Below are 14,819 nucleotides of genomic sequence, written 5' to 3' on the forward strand. Positions count from 1 at the left end.
TTCTAAAGTATACTATTATACCTATGATAGTATCACGGTTTGTTGTTGATGTATAACGCGTTATAAGTACCTACCTAATGGATATTGTGATATTCCTGTGTATATTATAGGTCAATTTTTTTTTAATACTATAGTCCATAGATATAAGTATATAATATGTCTTATACCTAGACCGACATATCGTCTCCGCTCAGAATCGTTTTTCTTATACAATGATATTAAATCATTGAGTTCAAATTTAATACCATCCATTATACAGTGGCCCACTTGTAACCTACTGTACAGCATAGCGACATCCACTTGCCCACCTTTTTTAAATTTATATTAACAATGTATGTCATATAATTATTATCGGATTCGACGTGTTATCAACAAAATACCTAATGTCCAAATCTGATCTAATAACTAATAAGTAATAATCAATCTAATCAATAAATTTCGATGAACATTTTACGGAAACTTTTAAAAATAAAAATAAAACTATGACATAAGCGAAGGGGGGGGGGGTCCGGACCCGGGGTCCACCCCCTTGGGTGTGGCACTGGTACCCTACCTATAATTTATCATTGTATAAAGTTAATCATTGTCTTAAACTATAACTGCTTTTATAACATAGATTTGTGTATTATCTGATACAGATATGTAATTTATGATACAATATTTCATCATGATTAAGTTTCCCATCATATCATTAATTACACATCTGTTGACTGTCATTATTCCAATATAACATTGGTTTTAAACATGTGTTGGTATAGGGTACTTTTAATTACATTTTGTTATAGGGTTACAATCATCATAGCTAATTAAAAAGTGTTGCAAGACAATTTTGTAAATACTAACTATCAAGATTATTATTATTACTGAAATACTGAAACATGGACATAAAGCTCACCCCTAATTTATAACACATTTGATTGATGAACAATTTTTCCATCAATGTTTGAAAACCTTTCTACCTAAATAAAATGTTATTTTTCATTAATTAAACAGATATTAGGTATAACTTATAATTTGTATTTAAAAAAATTTAACTTTTGGTTTTTTGTAAAATCTTATTTCAATTATGAACTTATTTATCTCATAAAAAACTTATTTAATGACATAATATTTTATATATCCATTTGATTTATCTGTTTCTTGTTAAATGTGTCCTTCGAAATAATAAAAATACATAATATAAAGAATACATTTATTAAATAATATGTATTATTATTTTTTCTTAGTAATTTAGTATTTTAATATTTAAATTATTAGATTTAAAATTTTTGGCACAAAAAGAAAAAATGTAGGTTAGACTTGAATTAATACATTTTAAATATTAGATAATATAATTGAGTTATAATTAGATTATATATGTATATTGGTACATCTATTGATTTATATTAATATTAAGTACAGTACAAAAAAGCGTATTTTACATCATCTTATGACAAAATATTATTTTTTAGACACAAAAGAGAAGTTGATATTGAACCATCAACAGAAGAGTTAGCTGAAAATATATTTCAAGAGAATTACAATAACTTATTCAAATACTTATCATTTAAAAATCACATAAACTTCAAAGGTAAAAAAAAAGAGTAGTAGACCTAAAATAAGAATTTTTATTACATACCTAGTACATATTTTTGTCGGTGCCATAGTGATTAAGTGTTTTTGGCAGTTTATGGTTAAATTTATGTCAGCAAAAAAAGCAAATAAATACAATTTACTTCTGATGTCTTTATACTTTATATTATCAAATCATATTATCACATTAGATTTTTTGTTAAATTTAAATTAACTTTGCCCATAATTTTCAAACAATATTTGATCCCTATTTGCATGGCAATAAATTACATACATACTTTTATACATTTATACTTATATATTATATCGGTAGCAGCTCATCAGTTACTAATGAAGTAATGCACATCCAAATAATAACCTCCACCAAAAATAATTGTTGACAAATTTTAGTTATTTATTATGTTATTTATATTTGTATACGTATATACTTTATATATATATTAAATTCACAAGTAAAAATATAATGACAAAGAACGAACAATAGAATATAAATTAATAATATTATATTAATTATCTTTAAAACATTTACACCATTTTTGTTTTGAATTTACGATAAAGATCGACCAACATTATCACTTGATAATCGGTATATAATAAATAAGTGTGAGTAAAAATAAGTTGCAATGTTGACACGCTTGCGGGGATGTCCAAAATAATTTGCTGAAAACCATTTAATTACTTATGTGCACAGACTCGAATGTGCACATCAATTCCATTACAATTATTCATAATTTGTATACTATCTAACATATATTTATATAGTGACAAACATTTTTCATTAGTTTAGTATGTACATTTATTATAATTTTCTTGTTTCTTTTTTTTTTCATGCAAATGAAAAATAAGAATTGTTTAGCAGTACAACTGAGGCGAATCGTCAAAACACCAGTAAATCCAATTTGTCGATAGTAAAAGACTTAACACAATTTCGTTCTACTAAGGTACTTGTAATATTCAATTTAAAGCCTTTTTTATACACATGGAAATAAAATAAAAATATATTAATCTTTTTCAGTATTCAAATAATTTTATTAGAGGTGTATTGGGAATCGTCTCAATACTCCATTCAACAATTACCAATTTATCTTTTATCGATGACCATAAAGGTATCTATGTTATATGAATTGTCAAATGAGCTTGAATAGGATTTGTCAATGAAAATGAATAAATTATTTTTGATCTTTATTTTTTAGTAAAATTGAATGAGAATTACATTGTTGAATATTCATTGCATGAGGAGTATTTGATTTTGTCGCCTATTGTCCGAAATCGGTCTGGCATTCCTGTAATGATAGTAACCCTAGATCTTACTCATAACAAGTGTTATGGTGATTCACTGAGTCAGTTTTACTTGAAGTATTTCCTTGACTACGATCACTTCATATTGTGGTTTGTTAACTCAATTTCTGGAAACAAAGGATTTATAAGGTAAAGACTTACTCTCAAAGAGGTTTGTTGTAAATAGTTTTAATTTATAACTATCATGTAGATACTAATTATTGTTTAATATTTCAGATATGTAATTTCGGGGGAAAATTACAATTTGGGCAATATTTCAATGTATAGAACGAGGTATTTAGTATCATTCTTAATAATGCTTGTATTTGTGAGTATAAAATGATTGTTTATTATGTATAGCATAACAAAAGAACTCTTATTTTAAACAGTAATTTCACGAAGGTGTCAGTGTTTATTTCAGACCTTCTATCCCGGGGGGATATCGTAAATTTTCAATTTTAATATGTCTTAGAAGTAAATAATTAAGAGAAGTAAAAATATTATTTTAAGCTCAATTTATTGGTATCAGATTGATACTTAATAATTTAAGTTATTAAGGTATTATTTTTTTTCTAAGAATACATAATTTATTAATAATCTAATTTTGATTAATTATATGGAAAAAAAAATATAGCACACATTTACTATACATACATTACTTATACATTATACTATATTATTAATAATACACCAATATGAGCTTAAGTCATATACATTTTAATATTTATTATGTTTATTAAATTAAATTAAACGAATCCGGCGCTGCTTTTGACGTGCATACAAATCAATTACTTCATTTACAATATCTTCATCGAGTTCCGAGGGTCCTTCTGTGCTAATTTTCATGCAGGATTGCAAAGTTTCTTGTCCCATTCTATTTCTTATTTTGTTCATAATCCTATTCATTGTACTGAAAGAGCGCTCCGCAGTGGCCGTTGAAACTGGTACACACATTAAACATTCAGCAAGTTTTTTCAAATTTTTATGACCAAAATTTGCTTCACAAATATATAACAATAGATTGTTTACGTTTTCATCTACCAAACTATTTGCAACATACTTAAATGAATTCAAGTCTATCCAAACATCGGCTGTTCAAGACCATAAAAATAATTTATCTTAAGAAATTAAATACGTAATACAATATAATATTTATATATACATATTACATACATTTATATATATTATATGGAAATCAACTTAAATTCACAACTCAAAAATAAAATCGTTGTTGGCTTTTGCAATCACCAATTTATCTAGAACTATAAATTATGAAAAATATGATACCCATTAAGCAATTTACAAAAATATTTGAAAGAATATCCAATTTTGAATTTACTCAAAGTAATTACTAAATTTTTAATTTCAATACACAATAATATTCCAAATATCTTTCACAATCAAAATCCTGTTAATATTTATAATTATGCATGCAATTTAAAATAGAATAACCATAATAACTCGAAAAGGATATTGATTTAAAAAAAACAAAACCAAAGTAGGTTACAAAAACATGCGAATATGCGTTAAACTCACAGGCCCGGTGATAATTAAATATTTTCATGCAAGTATAATTACAAATATTTTACTAGTTATAACTGTACAATGTAAGACACATAATAAAAGTATGCATGTACCGAGCATTTTTCTAATTTGATTAGGTACCATCAGTATGCTAGTATAACACGCGATATTAAACTTGTTGAAATGGAGGACAAGTCTAGAGTCTAAACACCAGTTCGTTTACTCTGTCAGACAATTATGCAACAAAAACGCAATAATAAAAATCATTTGAGTAACTGAGAACTGCAGAAAGCTTATTTTTTTACAACGCACAAAAATAATATATATATATATATATATTATTTTAGAGATTTAGAATGTTGTTAAATTATATTTAAAAAAAAAAAGTTATTAAAAATAATAATGAACAACATAGGTAATAAATTTATTACATTAAGCAATTAATTCAAACCATGAAGTTTAGAGTTAGAGTTTCATGACATGGAATATGCTAGTATAAATATTTTATGAACATTTCAAGAGTCTACGGTTATTTGTTTTAGAAATACTACAATATATCAAAAATCGATAAATGGGTATTCAATAATTTACTGATGGACATATATAGGTAATAAAAATTATAATGTCAAACATTCAAAAAAATTAATGTTCCGTTTAAATAAAATTTTTTTGTTTGTTATAGGTAGAAAAACTTTTATGAATTTTTAACTAAAAATAATTTTAAATTTTAAAAATTTCTTATGGCTTCAAATAGGTCATCAAGAGTCAAAATTGTTTGAAAATATTACCATTTGTGGTAAAATGGAAAACGATCATTTTAACATATTTCGAAGAAAATTTCAATTATCTACGGTTATTAGTTTTGAATTGCAAAAAAATATCAAAAATTTACTTATGAAAATCCAATATCGTAAATATTTAAAATTCAAATGCTCATAAAAAAATAATATTACTTTCCGTCAAACTTTTTTTTTTTTGGCTTAAGGTAGAAAACTTTGTGGGTAATAATTGTAATATTAATAATAATAATAACTTTGTGTGTTATTTATATCATACAAATTATAATAATATATTATTATTTCGAATGTTAGCTATTAAAGGCAAAACTTTAATGAATTTTGAACTGAAAAATTGTTTGAAAATTTTTGAGATTTTGATAAATTTCATCAAAATTTGAACTTTAAACACTTATAAAAGTAATTAAATACACGTATCTTTAGTATTTTGATATTTTATTAATGAAAGAGGAATCTAGCATTACATTTTCAAACTTTTTAACCAAGTGAAAATTTTTTTCAAGGAATCAAAATTGTTTGAAAATATTACCATCTGTGGAAAAATGTAAAATGGTCATTTTAACATATTTCGGAGAAAATTTCAAGTATTTTTACCAAGTGAAAAAGTTTTTATCGTGAATAATTTTAAAAAAAAATAACAAAATTCAAAAAATGCATAGATGACTAGCTCAAAAAGAGTCCAAATTATTCGTAAATTTAACCATTTATGGAAAATGCTATTATAAATATTTGGTAAACATTTCAAGAGTCTATGGTCATAAGCATGCGCACGGGGGAGGCAAGAGAGGCAGCTGTCTCCGCTGCGAGAATTTTCGCCTCCCCAAGATCTTATACATTAATACCTACCAATTTTTGATAATATATATTTAAATATTAATAATAATATTATGTTCAATAATGGTATACTGGTATGCTATTTGAAAATAGTAAATATTTAATAATATTAAAATCGACAATAATATAATAATATATTATATTATATTATATTGATAAGACAGCTTCAAGTTTCAACTATGGTTACTGGTTTCTTCTTTGATAATACCGACTTATCATATCATCAACCTAATTCATAAATCACTTAACACCAAAATGACAACTTTTCAGGAGAGCAAAAAAACGTTCCAAACATTTCGTAGGACCCGTAGATTCCCTATTCGCAAAAGTTCTATCTTATTTCTATCATATTTTTCATTTTTCGCTAAACGACGTATGGAACTTAAATAAAACATATTATTACTTGTCTAAAAAGTTGTTCAAATTATGTTTTTTTATTTATTAATTTTAGACTGTGATCGGAGCGATGAATGTATTGATTTTACAATGATGTATGTTATTTATTTTTTTTTTGTCTTTCATCACCTTTTGGGACAATCAAGTGCTTGGATTTTCCTCAACAGAATCTTTTCTGATATAAAAGTGAATCTAGTTGGTACTATGAGGAGTCAAAAGTTTTCCAGTAGTTTTCAAAGGCGCCGCGAAAAACAAAAGAAAAATTAAGGAAAAATAGGAATTCGAGGAATTTATACGCAATATCGATTTTGATTTTTGGTGTAACTCTAAAACAAATTACCTACTGTAAATATATGAACATTTTCTATACACCATAGAATTTTCAAAATATTTTCACTTATTTTAAGCTGTTTACGAACATCTTCAATTTCTAATTTTTTTTACGTTTTTATTCTATAAATATCAAAAAAAAACTTTAAAATTGAATAGAAAGCTCATAATATAATGTTTCAAAGACAGATGAAAAATATTGAAAATCCATAGTCACATTTTTTTTTTATGTAAGCATTTAAAGTTCAAATATTGACAAAATACGTACAATTTTCGAAAATTATTTTGAGTTAGAATTCATAAAAAATTTTCTATTTAAATCTAAGATTTTAAAATCTAATGCAAGATTTCTCATAAGTTTTTCTACCTTTATCAAAACAAACAAAATGTCCACAAACAAATTAAATTAAATTTTTATGAGCGTTTGAAGATCAAATTTTTACAACATTGGATATTCACTCGATTTCTCATGTAGCAATTTTCTTATTTAGTTGAAATTCAAATATAACACCATCCAATACAGTGACCCAGAAATATGGCAATAGCGAAGCATTTCTGGGTCAGCTAATAAAAGTATATTAACATATTATTTATATCTTATTGTTATTAACTTTTGAGTATAGAACAGAGTACCTATACTTGCCATAGAACCGAGTGAATAGATTCATAGTATAAAATATAGGCAATAGTACAAAATTATCTTAAAATATGTTTAACGAATTGCATTGAATACATAAAATACAACAATACACTTGAAAGTCCAAAAAAATTATGTTTTTAAATTACAATAAAATAACTAAAATTTATTTATATACCTATTTAATTTTATCCTAATATTAACTTCTAATGTCTAAAAAAATTGTGTTAATTTATTTTTAGATTTTAAATTTCTAAAAGAACAACTTATGGCAAACCATGTATTATATTTTCAAGCTTTATGACTGTGAAATAATGTTTATTAATTGAATGATGAAATTTGTTTCCAGAAATTGAGTTAACATACCACAACATGAAGTGATCGTAGTCAAGGAAATACTTCAAGTAAAACTGACTCACTGAATCGCCATAACACTTATTATGAGTAAGATCTAGGGCTACTATCATTACAGGAATGCCAGACCGATTTCGGGCACTGGGCGACAAAATCAAATACTCCTCATGCAATGAATATTCAACAATGTAATTCTCATTCAATTTTACTAAAAGATAAAGATCAAAAAAAATTTATTCATTTTCATTGACAAATCCTATTCAAGCTCATTTGACAATTCATATAACATAGATACCTTTATGGTCATCGATAAAAGATAAATTGGTAATTGTTGAATGGAGTATTGAGTCCATTCCCAATACACCTCTAATAGAATTCGTCTTAGTGGTACTGCTAAACAATTCTTCTTTTTCATTTACATAAAAAAAAAAAAAAAAAACAAGAAAAATATAATAAATGTACATACTAAACTAATGAAAAATGTTTGTCACTATATAAATTTATGTTAGATATTATACCAATTATGATTAATTGTAATGGAATTAATGTGCACATTCGAATCTGTTTTTTCACATTCAATAATAACCCACGTGCTGCTACTGATATAATATATAAGTTTAAATGTATAACAGTATGTACATAATTTATTGCCATGCAAATAGGGATCAAATATTGTTTGAAAATTTTTGGCAAAGGTAATTTAAATTTAACAAAAAATCTATTGTGATAAGAAGATTTGATAAATTTGTTAAATTCTTAAATGGGAAAAGCAGAAGAAGTAAAGCATATTTTAACATGTGCTAACCAAATTTGTCATTTGGCATTGACTTCTCCTGTAACAGTTGCATCAGATTAACGATCTTTTAGCAAACTAAAATTGATTAAAACACGTCATCTTAGGTCAACAATTGCTGATGAGAGATTAAACTCTTTAGTTATATTAGAAGTAGAGAAAGATATTGTTGACCAATGAGATATAAATAAAATAGCACATCAATGGTCAATTTTAAAAAATCGACATATACAAATTTAGTGTTGAGTGTATTACAAATATAATATGTATTATAAGATTTTTTTGTTGGTAAAAAAATATTTGAATATTATACTGTATTATCAAATTATAATAGTATAATAAATAATAAATATGCAACAATGTTATACATTTTGTTGTTAAAAATATTTTATTCAAATATACTGATTAGTATTGGACAAAATTAGATATTTTAACGATAAGAATAACAATTTTAGTTATTTTGTTGTAATTAAAAATTATTAGTGGGTTGGTACTTGCAATTTTTAATGTATAATTTATATTTTATACACAAAAATACAAAATAACCTTTCAAAATTCAACGTTTACAGCGAAGAAACAATTTTAATAGCAATATCATATCATAAAATATACATAGTAATACTAAGCTTAAGCTGACAGTCTATCTTTGCTCAGAATCATATAATTTTGTATATAATATACAATGATCTTATAATACACATGGCACATAATGTACTGAAGATATTTAGGTACCAGGGACTGGAATCTTTTAAATTTATCAGTATCGGTTCCAGTACGGGGTTTTCAAAAATAAAATAACTGTTCCCGGTTCGGTTCTGGTTTTTTGATAAAAATAAAGATATTGTTTCCAAATAATTTCGGTACCGGCTCATGGTAATTTAGGTACCAAAAATTATAGTAGTTTTAAATATCTATCCGGAATGTAGGTTTCATTAATAGTATGAGAAATATTAGAATACTCATTTGATCATACATAGTTTATACACAAAACAGTTATACCATTAAATTATGACAAATAAAATGTATTTAGTTATTTATTTGAACCTAAAAGAACTTATTTAATCTAAAAATTCCAGTTATTTTCCGGTACTTTATTTATTAAAATAAAAGTTTCGATTTCGTTTCCGATTCTTAATATTTTAAAGGTTCCGGGTCTAAAAACGGTTCTTTTAAATTCTGTTCCAGTTTTTTCTCTTGATAAACCAATTATAAACGGAATTTTTACAGATCATAGTACCTATCTCAAATTAAAATATAAACAATGAAACTAAAATCAATTGTAATTACTTTTGAATATTACCTAGAATATTGAACACGTATATACAATAATATTTATAATTATGTCCATTGTTCAAACTCTTGCATTTTTTAAAAATTATTTAAATAGTTAATTATGATATACCTATAATTTAGGTCCTAAAGAGTAAAAAAAAATATTTTATCTGATATATATTTATTTGTAGGTCACCAGTATTCTGATTATTTTTATATTTTATTTTTAAATTATCTTAATCCAGGCTTGGTTATAGTTATGTATTTCGTATCATTTCATTTTGTAGAATGATTGGAAAGGGAACTTTTTAATTTATTCATGAACAACTGGAGCTTTATTCTCAATCTATTTGTGAGCTTTATTTGTCTTGACATAATATGTAACTTTAAATTTAAACGGTAGGTTATATATTCATTATTACATGATAAAATTTAAAATTAAAATTCTTAATAAATACAAGCAAACAAAATTATTAAAATCTAGTACAATTAAAAAAAACAAAGAAAACAATTAAATAATTTCATGAACTATTGCTATGGCAACAAGCTTACCATTACCAATTGGTACTACAAAACGAAAATGTTTTAAAACGCCTATGTCGATTAATATTAAAACATTAGGAAAAACTTTATCAATATAAAATATTTTTATAATATCTGAAGTTACAGGACTCTGGAGTATAAGTGGCATTTAACTACTTTAATTTTAACTTGCCCACTTAATGATTTTATTCACTTTAACTATGTAATGATTTTCTAAAAAGAAAAATATGTTTTTATTATTTTTTGAACTCACTACAAAGTTCTTAAGTAGTTATACAAAAAAAGTTATTAAGTTTGATAAAAATAAATATAATAGATTTTGAAACAATTAGAACTTTGTTCGTATAATTGATATCAAAAAATAAAAACGATATTGCACAGCCTAAGTTCTCCTTTACTTGTGATGAAAATGTTGTTTCTTAGTTATACCATTTTTATTTTCATTAGTTATTATTATATTATATTATACTTACTATATATTACCATGGCATTACAGATTTTATATATCTTACTAATGCTCCTAATATAGTGGTTTTCAAACTTTTTACCCAACTGTGTGTTCTTTGATACTAAAATTCAGCCAGTTCTAGTTCTCATTGATAACCAATTAAAAGCTCATCCAGCATGGTACAAACTCAGCTAAATACGATAGTTGGATAAAACTGACAAATCAGATCCTTAAAAGTTATAAGTATAAAAATATAATATTATCTATAAACATTTATGGCTTGTAAGGTTAGCAGCAGCTAAACCATGTATGAAGGTGGATATTGTGTTAAAAATAGTTGGATAGGAAATTCATACATCATATTGATAGTTAAACAAATAGTCTGATTATATTTTAAAAGTATTGTTGCTATTATCAATACATTATTAATTAATTAATAATTAAAAATAATAAATAAACTAATAAGCAAATTAATTTTATAAAATTAAAATTGAAACTAACAAAATTAATGACATTAAATACAATTAATATTAAACAATAAAATAATTAATTAATTAAATTAATCGCTATCATCTGAAGTTAATTCATATTTTATTCCGTTGAAACTTCTTTTGAAAACTTCTGACAAACGTTTCATTTCATTCAGTTTTGTACTCTGAAATCCTTCTATGCCGTTGTCTTCATCATCACTACTCAAGTTTATTACATTTTCTTCTGTAAACAAATCTTCATGAACTTCCATCATGACCGGTTCTTCGTTAACGGTCGAAGGTGTTTGAGTCTGCCCTTTATCCATTTCCGTGGAATCAAGTTCCTTTTCAGTGACATCAACTTCCTTTTCAGTGGTATCAACTTTCTTTTCATTGATTTTTATCAAAAAAGATTCCTTTTTCTGTAGAACTGGATCAAATTTTTTTTTAATTTTTTTTAAATATTTTGAACTGTTTCTGTCATTTGAATGTTTTAAATATTTGATCACAAGCAACAATTTTGAGCCAATTGTGTTTACAAATTCGTCATTGTTATCAAAATCAATTTCTAACTTGTACAGAGTATCTACTAACATAGCTGTGTAGGGCTGGTTTTCGTCTAGTATATAATCAAGTATGTAACATGCCAGTTCACCATGAGCATTAATAGCCTTTTTTTCATTCTTGTACATGAGTCCTCGAGTGAGGTTCATTAAAGTTGAGTTCACTTCATACATTTTGATACCCAACGTATCCGCTAAATTGTATTCATTGATCTCTTTTAACACTGGAACATAGCACATGGCCAATGCACTACTACTTGAATCAATGTAAAACACATAAGATGTAAAGAATTTCACCAAATGATTGCATATACTGAATGTTTCTCGTGATAAACGAATAAACCATAGTAACAAAAGTTTAGATAGTAAACTGATGGATTTAACTTTTTTAAATATCAATAAGTTGCAAAAACCTTTTACAATCACTGACTTAAAACTACTATCATCGACATCATAATCAATACAGTTAACTAATAATGGTAAAATATTGTTAACACAAAAGTCGTCTTCATATTCTTCACCTGTGTCCAAGTCATCATTTATATCAAAAGTTTTGAGGTCATAACGCATAAGCAATTCAAACATTATTTTGAATAACAAGTGCTTATCAGTCATAGGTTTTGCTATTTCATTACATAAAGTAATCATGTGTACTTTGGCTGCAGGAACATTATTTACCAATAAGTATGGTGAAAGAGAGCGAATTGCTTCCATTCGTATGTTAACCTTAGAGCATTCCAAGTATCCAACAATAATATTCTGAACAATATCTGTTAATAGGGAAAGTTCAATACCAACTTTTGGTAATTGTTGAACTTGAAAAACCAGTTCAAAGACCTTAAGTACATTTTTCACAGCCATATCTACTAATATCTTTTCTTCTGGCAATACATTTATTTTTTTATACTGTTTTTTTAATTTCTTCTTTTCAAATATTAACTCTTGTATTTCCATTGTATTTGGGGATTCATTTTTCAATAAATCTTCAATTTTATCAGTTAGTGATTTAACTTGATATTCTAACAATTCTTGAGTACCAACTTTATCAAGTAAAGGGTAGATATCAATTGTTATTGTTTGAAATTTATTTAAGATTTGTTTAACATAATTTAAAAGGTCTTTACCATTTTTGAAAGTCAAACCAAACAATACTGCCACAGATTTTATTGGCTTTACAGACAATTGATCATCCATTATTAAATCTAAGCAAAGTTTGTTTAGACTTTCTGCCCCGACATCATCTATTGGAAATACACTAGTCATTTCCAACAACTGTATAAGTATAAATTCATTAGTATCCGTAGTATTAAAATAATAGTCGCGTATATAATCAGAAAACTTTGTCAAATCTGGTAATAAAATATCAAGGTAATAGTCTTCAACATGTCCTTGGTTGCGAGCTAATTCAATTTTTTTCTCGGTAGTTAAATATTTGGCTATGCATTTCCAAAGAAAAATTTTTTCTACACTTAATTTATCAAGTGCAATCATTCGTGAGTCTGAATTTAAATATTCATTTATAAAATCCAAAACCTGACTATCATAATAGGTCTCAAATATTATATTCAGAGCTTTTTCGCATACAATTTCATTTTCCACTCCCAAATTGTTCAATAACACTACAAAATCATTATTACACTTATCTAACCAGCTCTCCAAAAACCGTTTTTTCACTAATGATATAATAGATTCATTTTTATCTTCCAACCCTATTTCCAATATTGTTTGTCTTTGCTTGGATGAAAACCTTGAAAATGGATATTCCAAGAAACGATTGAAAGCTTCTCTTCTGACATTATCACTAACATCAAATAATGTGTTTTTCAACATTTCATCAATAACATTGTTAAACATTGCGATTTTTTTAACAATAACTGTCCTAACTTCAGCACTAGAATCACGAGTCATATGGAATATGAATTGTTTAACAATGGGACATATTTTAGGATTGTCTGGATTTTGCAACAGACTTAGAGCAAGAACAGCTTGTGCTCGAACATCTGGTTTCTTGTCTTGCAAGCGGTCCAACAACAACATTGTTGCAACGTCACATAGTTCTACAGATAATACTGTTCCTTCAGTCATGTGATTCAACAAGTGGTTAAGAAATAGACAAAACCTCCATCTGATAGCTTTATCGTTGGAATTCCCATACTTACGAAACAATTGGAAAAACTCGGATATCAAATACCAACCACTGCGTTCGTCCTTGGTCGAGTGTTCAGATAATATAGATAAACCATTAGCAGCAAACTTAATCATATTGTTGACTGTTACACATTGGATGGGGGTTTGTGAAACTATAACAGACATAGTTGAATCCATGAACGGTGCACAAAATTCTTCCCAATTCTTATCAATAAATTTGTCTTTAAGAATTTTCAGCAAATTTGGCTGTGGACCAACTTCGCCTGCCTTCTCAAACAATTTGATAAATGATTTCTTTGAGGCCATTTTTTGAATTTTAAATATTGGTACTATGCATATAAGTTAGTACTCAACGTATGAATATTATACTTCTACAGTCTACACTAATGGAACATTTAATTATCGTTTCACAAAATAAACAGTCAAAAGTAGAAATATTTTACTCAGTACTCACTATGTATTTTAGTATTCTGAATATTCACTTATATAGAAAAAATTACAATAAAAATCGACACATCATTGAATCGTTAACAACACTAAATAGTAAATTAGTAAACTCAAAATTATCACAAAACTGAATCGTACAACAATGTAAATTATGCACAATCATCATGTTCCCGTATTATTGTATTCGGGCACAGAATAACCAGAAGGGGCGCCTTTTGAGCTAACATTGGTTCTTATGGGGCACAGGTTTGCAACACCTGTTGCAATCTCAGTGCTGCCGGTTGAAAGGTAATGCCGTTATTCTTTGTTTCTTGCAAGACCGTTATTCCGAACAAGGGCAATTAACTTTAGCCTAATAAACTTGTAAGTTGTAAATGCAAGTAAAAAATTAGCAAAATCAGCGAGACTAGACA

The 14,819-nt window shown here is 26.2% G+C and overlaps 2 protein-coding genes across 2 annotated transcripts; one reads left to right on the forward strand and one right to left on the reverse strand.

Moving 5' to 3' along the window:
• Positions 1 to 2,859: 2,859 nt before the first annotated feature.
• On the forward strand, positions 2,860 to 3,292 carry LOC107882570 (membralin-like). The gene is made up of 2 exons (XM_029485778.1): positions 2,860 to 3,000; positions 3,088 to 3,292. The coding sequence occupies exons 1-2, from the start codon at positions 2,861 to 2,863 to the stop codon at positions 3,191 to 3,193; spliced, it is 246 nt and encodes an 81-aa protein (XP_029341638.1). The 5' UTR covers position 2,860; the 3' UTR covers positions 3,194 to 3,292.
• Positions 3,293 to 11,337: 8,045 nt separating this feature from the next.
• On the reverse strand, positions 11,338 to 14,265 carry LOC103308052 (condensin complex subunit 3-like). The gene is made up of 2 exons (XM_008180707.1): positions 11,758 to 14,265; positions 11,338 to 11,670 (listed from the first exon to the last, which is right to left on the reverse strand). Exons 1-2 carry the CDS (start codon positions 14,263 to 14,265, stop codon positions 11,338 to 11,340), a joined length of 2,841 nt encoding a protein of 946 aa, XP_008178929.1.
• Between the last annotated feature and the right edge of the window lie 554 nt (positions 14,266 to 14,819).

Source organism: Acyrthosiphon pisum, chromosome X (genome assembly GCF_005508785.2).
Source record: "Acyrthosiphon pisum isolate AL4f chromosome X, pea_aphid_22Mar2018_4r6ur, whole genome shotgun sequence".
In the NCBI taxonomy this organism is placed as follows: Eukaryota; Metazoa; Arthropoda; class Insecta; order Hemiptera; family Aphididae; genus Acyrthosiphon; species Acyrthosiphon pisum.